General features: G+C 44.1%; 1 protein-coding gene across 2 annotated transcripts; it reads right to left on the reverse strand.

Moving 5' to 3' along the window:
* Window positions 1-1038: 1038 nt before the first annotated feature.
* Window positions 1039-7862, reverse strand: Tent5a (terminal nucleotidyltransferase 5A). Of its 2 annotated transcripts, none has more exons than XM_021172423.3 (3): window positions 7576-7862; window positions 6850-7393; window positions 1039-5812 (listed from the first exon to the last, which is right to left on the reverse strand). In XM_021172423.3, exons 1-3 carry the CDS (start codon window positions 7593-7595, stop codon window positions 5036-5038), a joined length of 1341 nt encoding a protein of 446 aa, XP_021028082.1. In that variant the 5' UTR covers window positions 7596-7862; the 3' UTR covers window positions 1039-5035. The 2 variants fall into 2 exon arrangements, with proteins under 2 accessions (XP_021028082.1, XP_021028083.1); XM_021172424.3 differs by having other exon boundaries at window positions 7631-7861.
* Between the last annotated feature and the right edge of the window lie 335 nt (window positions 7863-8197).

The raw sequence follows: 8197 nt of genomic DNA on the forward strand, positions 1-8197 counted from the left end.
GTGTGGGTGTGATGTGTGATGAGAAAGTTGTTTTTAAAACCAGAAGTGCCGCTTTCATAGACAACATCAACCATGTGTTCTATTTGCCATTAAGGTTTTGCCTGGCTCTTATGACCACACCCATGTCCTATTGTAACACAGGTTTACCAAACTCTCATGCTGAACTCTCATGCGGCTACTATTAAAGAAAGCTCCAAACCCCACAAGGAAAACCTATACCTAAAGTGTAGAACCCCCGCTAAGCTTTAGAGAACTCTTTAGTGCTTGCTCAAATGATAGTATTTAGTAATCTAGCACCTAGAGAAAACTTACATGAGTGTGTGCACATGCACACACACACACCTCTTAATCTTTTCTCAACTTCCTCTTCCCATTGTTGATCATCAATATTTATTCATTATACAAATTAAACATCCTACTGAATATTATAATTTTGCATCAGATAAATGATATTTAACTAACACTGATAATGGAATCACAGTTGTTGGGCTACTTATAAGAAGCCATGCCAGCCGGGCGGTGGTGGCGCACGCCTTTAATCCCAGCACTTGGGAGGCAGAGGCAGGCGGATTTCTGAGTTCGAGGCCAGCCTGGTCTACAAAGTGAGTTCCAGGACAGCCAGGGCTATACAGAGAAACCCTGTCTCGAAAAACCAAAAAAAAAAAAAAAAACCCAAAAAAAAAAAAAAAAAAAAAAAAAAGAAGCCATGCCTACTCAAAACTGCCAGAATCCTGAAGTTCAGGACTGAGAGTCTGAAAACTACTGATACTGAAAACACTCTGGCTTCTAGGTCACTTAACCCTGCTAAGTTTATACCCAGACAAAAATTTTTGGCATCAAATAGCTAGTTGCTTTTGAAGCTGTTTGAGTCATTTAGATGGTCTGGCTGGAGATTGAACACTGTCATTTCTTAAGCTGCAATGTGTTTTGGAAGGCTGGTCTGTTCCCGTGTATGCCTCATACTTGAGAGTGTACACAGCTTGGGGTTCAGAGGACACGATCTTTAGCACATTAAACACCAAACAGCAGACACAGATCAATAGAAAAAAATAACTTCTTTTTATTTACAAAAACAAAAATCCAAATATTGGATGCTGTAAACAAAATTCACAATCTGTTCCCTCTAGCACTGATGCGAACATGTCAGTTTTGAAGAGTCCATTTTCCATCAACTCCTTTTACTGCCTGTGACACACAATTGTCAAAACGTTCCAAGAGTGACCCAGGGTGCATCTTGCTGTTGTAGGACAACTCAGAGCAGGCAATGGTTGTAGGGAGGTGGGAGGGAGGGCCAACGGTAAACAGAACCTCTTACAATCTGCAAAGGTTTGCAGCAAGGATCCCCAAGCCCCTCAGCACCGCCCACTTTGTACGGTTATCTCTGATTTCTTAGCAAGCCATTACCATGACAACACGTGACACGGAGATCCCTCCACAGCACTGAAATGGTGATGCTAAAAGAAATATTAAAGAAAGAGTATATTCAAATAGGTGCTATATATGAAAACAGGATATTTTTGACTTTTTTTGTTTTGTTTTGTTTTTATCAAACACACATTTTTCTTTCACAACAAAAGCTTATTTTTGACAGATGCTGACAGCTTTTAACATAATACATTTCATTTACAAAATAGTTCACAATATTTATTTAACAAGCATTGCATTAAAACAAGGATATGCACAGTAAAGCAACCAACGACAGCAAACAGAAGGGGTGGCAAAAACAGCATGTTCACTTTTCATTTCATTTCCTGCTTGGCTTGAGTATTCTGCCCATCCTTGTGCTTTTTTGGACCCAGGTCAAAACAGCCTAACTATACCAAAGAGTGCAAGCTCTCCATTCAACTTTGGAAAGTCCATCCCCCTGTAAGAGTTCTTGAGGCAGTTGAATTTACTGCAGATGAAGTAAACTTTGTAAAAGGACACAGTTACAGGCTAAGTGTTCTCTGACATGCCAGACTGGACACGTGAGAAGAACCTTCAGAAGGCAAAACTTCTCTCTGTTTCAAAGTAATAATACACTAGGCCAGACAAACACAAGAGCAAACAAACCGTGGGCACTGATTAGATGCAGAGAGAGCTGTCCTTTGCTCTAACTTTCAGATTTTTAGGCCACACATCCACAAAGAGAGACATATATTCCCTTGCATGTTCAACTACATATGCACAGGACTATAGTATGCACAAAATAGAAATAAATTATATAAGGGTTAAAGTAAATGCCAAAAGTTGCCTTGAACACAGCCTGTTCTATCTGAATGTCGTGTGCTGGTTCTTTTGACTAAGTTCTTTTGACTTAGCTTGCAGCTAAGTAAGCAAGCAAGGAATAGAAATACTTGAGAAAATAAATGAAAAACATTATTTTCTAATAAGGCCCCTTCAAACAAAAACCTGTGCTGTCAGTTAACAGCAGGTTGCTACTATGGCAGAGCCCAAGATCTCCAGACTTTTCAAAACAGTGGACAACTCATATTTGCAGAGTTAGCATGAGCAGAAACCAGGTCACCAGAAAAGCCTCTGTCCCCCACCCCAGCAGTCCAGGAGAACTTGCAGGAGAGCTAAGTGGGCTGGACTGTGGTTTCTGATAGGTGAGTTCCAGGCTTCAGCTGCAAGCTGAACAAGGTTTCCTGGGACTTTGCATATGATTTTTCAAATGCAGGGCAGTGAAGGGGAAAACTGGACCACCATGGGAGCAAGATCAGGTCCTTATAAAAGAGAGTGGCAGTGTTGGGGACTGTGGCAGCTTAGTGAGGATTCTCAAGGAAGCTGTCCAATCAGAGCCAATCTAGTTGCTGGTAAGGCTTCAGATACAGGTGCACAGAAGGGTGGTCCAGACAGACCAACCTGTACTAATCTGTCCAGGAGAAGCAGAGAGATGCTGAGATAACATCATTGCCAAGGTGAGAGAGTTTCATTCACCCTAGCATCTCTGTCACTGACTGGCTCTGCAAAGATATTACCATACCTAGCAGTCATTCACTAAGGTTCCAGGGGACTGGTGATTGTTTCACAACAATAAGGGAAGGTTTTTTTTAATGCATTTGCTTCATTTTTTTGAAATGTTAGTTTTCAGAGACCAGTGTCTACAGAGCTGGGACAGGAGTTAAGTTTAGCTGTCACTGAACATTATCAGTTCACGACACAAAGGTATACAAATGGTCTCTTGGGAGAGAAAACTAAAGTTGGGTTTGATCGAATACAAAGTGATTTAGTTTAAGGTACAGTACTAAATATTTCTATGCAGTGTGACAACCAGATCAAACATATTTCATATTGGATAAATTTATAAAACGTATATATATATGTATATATAATATATATATCCTATATATAAACTTTATGTAGTTGTGCAAATACTCTTTAAAAAGGGTCATTTCACATTTATTAAATTCTAGTGGTCCAAAATGTAGAATGCACTCATTTGTATTTTCATTTAAATATTAGGAAGTAGTGTTCGGGTTCCAGAATTCTTTTTTCTTTTTTTTTTTCTGCAGTTTATTGATTTAGTTATCCTATCTCTGGTCCATGATCCACAAGGTCTAAGCCTTGAAGGTATGTAATTCTATTTATTTAAGGGGGAGGGGTTCAGACTCTCAAAATGTCAAGTAAGTCAATTAAAAAGTATGCTACCAAATATTCTTCCATTTGTGAAGTTCTCTGGTTCACTGAAATTAAGAAAAAACTCACTATAAATGTGTAATCTCTGCTTCTCCTACAAATATATTATTCATTTACTTCCACTTGTCTTATTTTTTATGGGTTTTAAGTCATCATTGCAGTTTGCCCATGTCTTCTAAGATCCTACCAAAAACATAAAAAGCACTATATTTAAATTTTTCCTATTTGATACATTATTTTAGATCATAGACAAAGTAGTGTGTGTATATATACATACATATCACATATATGTGTGTGTGTATACACACAAACAATATATACGTACCTATGATAACATCACACCAAACAATATCAACTTTATATAGTTATTTGCCAAAAAAAAATAGGGCATTTCCTCCACCATTCACAAGCTTATATGTTGTTTTATTTTTTTTTTCTTGAGTCCCTGATAAAATAAAATAATTATTAAACCATAAAATAACCTTTTCCACTTCAAATCTTCTGAAAGCGACAGGCACTTTGATGTGTATTGGTGTGTAACAAATATAGTAACTCTTTATATATCCTACTCTATCCCTCTGCTCGGGAAGTCTTACCTGTTAAATCTTTGGTCCTTGAGCATGTTTTCTTGGCTACAGCTGTTTTTTGCTTGCGTCTTCACATTTAAAATAATAATAATAATTTTTTAAAAACGCAAGCTATGCACGAAGCTGGAATTAACGGGGTCATGTCATCCTTAAGTTCTGCTGTTTGTTACAACTGTTGGTCGGTTTGGACTGTTGGTTTGGACTGAGCTGTTTCTCTGAGGAAAACAGGATCATTCCAAAGAGAGCATTCGCTTCAAAACAGACGGTAATACCTTCTAGTAGAGTAGCCCTGCCTGCCCCTGTTACTTTCTGACCTCCTCGTGTGATAGGCAAGGCTTTCCTCCTCTGTAGTTTCCCATTTGTAAATGCCATCTGAAAAGTTTGTCCACCATTCCTTTCCCAATGGCAGAGCTATGGGAGTAGCTACTGCAAACCCATATTGTCAAAATCAAGCCTTTTTTTTTTTCCTTTTTTAAAATTCTCTCGTTATTTTGGGAGAATCTGGCTGCTTTTTACCAACAGGCCTCTTTCGTTTCAAGATAGCATCCAATTGGGTAGAGACCATAGGTGGGGTGGGTGGCTAGGGAGGGTGACAGTTGAGATCATGCTCCCGTAGTGATGGAAAGATCCAAAAGCATTGCCAACTTTAAAATCAGGAGCAAGTCCTCAGTGCACTAAACACATCCCTAATTAGGACTGGGTCACTTCCCTTTTTGGTGTTGTGTCATAATTTTTCTTCCTTTCTTTTTTTTTTTTCTTTCTTTCTTTCTTTTTTTTTTCCCCCTATCTTACTTGAAATGGCTTCCCCATGGGACATTTTTAAAAGATTCTTAGTTGCAGGGTAACCAAGTAGAGTATGTCTGCTGCTGGCATGTGAACACGGGCTGAACTTGTGCAATATAGTAATTGCTAAAGTTAGCATCTGCAACATAGGGGGCCGGCTGGTAATAGCAAGTGACATTAGCCACATTAGGAATGACATTTTGGTCAGCTAGCACCCGGATTGCCAGCATGGTGATAAGGTTTAAAGTCTGCCTCCTTTCATGTCCCATCAGGCACACCGTACTCTCGTTTACCACTCCATGAAGGGTCATGAGATAGTCATACTTGCGGTCTTCCAAGCCCACGAAGTGGTTCTGCAAGTAGGACTCCAGCTTTCTCTGCTGCTCTCCGATGTCTGAGAAGTCAATAAAAAACCGGGAACACATGTACCTCTGGAGGGTCTTGATCTCCTCGGAGGCAGGCCTGAAGCCCCGCACTAAGAGGTTGCAGTACTTAAGCAGGCCTCCCCCTCTTATTTCCTCTGGGTTCCTGGTGGCAATGATCTTGTTGCAAAGGTGATCAAAGGCTTCGTGGAAATCACCATAGACACTCTCGCCGATGATGGTGGGGTGAAATGTCTCAGTCATCGGGTTCTCTGAACACTCGTAAAAGAGGAGAAGAGAGTCTAATTTGATTTGAAAAGAATCTACACTGAATTCAAACTGCCTCCGCAGGGAATCCACAAACTTCAGCTCCACATTTTTGCCACTGTTGTTTGACAGGGATATAAGGCTCCACCGGTCAGAATCATTGCACACTTTAACCATTTTCTGCACATAAGCCTCCTACGATGTAAAAGAAACAAGAAAGTGAACAAAGCTGGTAAAGGAACAATAAATGTGTCTCAGCTGCTTTGCTGAGGATTATTTTGCTCCTTCCTGTTTGTTTTGTTAAGTTTCAGCAAAACACTACCTACGAGCTTAAACGGTCTTCGGAAAACAGGGGAAAAAAATACATTTAACGAGTAGTTTTGCCGTCTGGGAAAGAGACTAGAAGTAATAGTTTGAGGCTTTTGGCAGACACAGCAGCATACTAAGACGTTCTGTTGTCATGTCTGAGTTCAAATGTTATTTTTTTGGAAGATGGTCTAATGGGCACAATATTCACCCAGTATCCACAGAGAGACAGACAGTGTCGTGAGTCGCCCTCTCTCAGCCTGGTCTCCAACCACCCAGTTCTCCTTCCCCTTAGGCAATCAATCTTATCAGTCGAGTGTGTCCCTCCAGCGACACTCTACAGTTACAGCCAAAGAGGAACTAAATTGCCTTCAGACAACTTTAATTAATTATACAAAACGCCACCTAAACCGAAGGGGAGGGGCACACTATTACACCCTCGACTCCGTGAATTAACAGGGAAAAGCATCAAATATCTTAAACGCCGAAGTCAGTTGAGTAGGGATCTATTCACATTTTCCAATACAACAAAAACCATTGACTCAGTTCGGCTTCAGGCTGCTATTTTCCCAAAGTCTAGATTACAAGATGACTCAAAAAAAATTATTTACATCATTCCATCCTTCCACCAATCACGTTATACTCTGGACAAGAGTCCAGCAAGGAAAGTCAAGAGTTAAACCATAGAGAGAAGGAAGAGAAGGAAACGCAGAGGAGGAAGCACAGAGTTGTGGCGCTGGATCTCCCAGGAAACTAAAATACTCCACACCACTCACGCACATTAGTGCGCTCGTGAAAGAAAAAAAAAAAAAGGAATAAAAAAATAAATAAATGAACTCACTACGGCCATACTGAAGGCAGTTAAGGCCAGCCGGGCTTGCTTTCTCCCCACCCCCGCTCTGCCCAAGCCCATCAGGTGGCTTTACCTTGAGAGTGAGCGGTGTGATCTTCTCCTTGTTCACCCCTTCGGGCAAGAAGTCTAACAGGCAATCCAGCACGACGTCCTTCACAGTCTGAAACTCCTCTTCCCCACGCAGGTCAGCGCAGAAGATGAGGTCCAGGTCCTTGTAGCCTAGGCCACTGTCCTGGTGCAGGACGTGACTGGCGGCCGAGCCATTGAGGCGCACGTCGCGGACACCTATGCTCTTCTCTTCCAGGCGCCTCCTCACCACCTTCACAATCAGGCTTGGCTGCAGCTCGAGCGTGGGGAAGTTGCCGCGCCCGTGGATCGGGATGGTCTCGCTCAGAATGCCGTCCAACCGCTGCACTTGCTCCCAGTTCAGCACATTGCAGTGCGCCGTGGGGCTTTCGCAATAGTCCGAGCAGCGGTCGCCGAAGCTGCTGCCGCCGCCGAAGTCACCACCCAGGGGGATGTAAGGGCCGCCGGTCAGCTCGTCCTCTGCCATGGCAAAGTACCCTTCGCCCTCGGCCATGTAGTGCCCTCCGAAAGCCACTTGGCCTTGGTCAGTCCTAAGAGGAAAGAGTGGATTTAGGGGAGCGGCAGAGAGGTGTGCGGGTGAGGGGACAGGGGTCCCGCCGAGGGGCCTGGGCTTCCCCTCCCCGATCGTGACGCCCATAGTAGCCCTCCTCCCCCAACCCTCACCGACCCCAATGCCCAACCGCGCGCCGCGCCCCGCAGAGCAGCCCCGCACCAAAAGTATCTCTGATGCATCTGGAAAGCACAAGCGAGAGTCCCGTCTGTGTCACCTGGAGGCGGCCGCCCCTTCTAGGAGCGCAGGCGAGCGAGGAACCGCGAGGCGGACACACTTCGCAGGAGCTGCGAGTGCGCTCCCGGCAGTGGCCCGCGACTTCTCCGCGCCGACCCCCGCCGCGCCCTGAGCGTTCCCGCCCCTTGCCTGCGCCCCGCCCGCGCCCCCGCTGCGGTGGTCTCGGAGGTGGCGGCTCTGGACGCCGCCGATGCCGCCGCGCACACTCGCGTCTCTGGAGCTTTAGCAGTTGTGCTGGGGGAAATGTCTTCAGTACTTTTTTTATACCGGGCTTCTCCGCGCTTCCGGGGCCCCAGCGCGCAGTGCTCGCCACACCCTCTCATTTGCATAGAGCACCGCCCCCAGCGCTGGGTGGACAGTCGCCAGAGCTCAGAGCTGCTGGAGCCAGGCCAGGGTGCGCAGCCCCTGGCTATGAGCACAGACAGATGCCTGTGGCTCCTACGTGTAGATTTATCCATTTCTGCACGTCCACACACGCGCGCACACACACACACACACCTATACAGGAGACACTTTGCCTCAAATGTGATAGATGGCCATCAAAACC

The sequence above is a fragment of the Mus caroli genome, unplaced genomic scaffold, assembly GCF_978045245.1.
Source record: "Mus caroli unplaced genomic scaffold, Mus_caroli_1 scaffold_11, whole genome shotgun sequence".
NCBI lineage: Eukaryota > Metazoa > Chordata > Mammalia > Rodentia > Muridae > Mus > Mus caroli.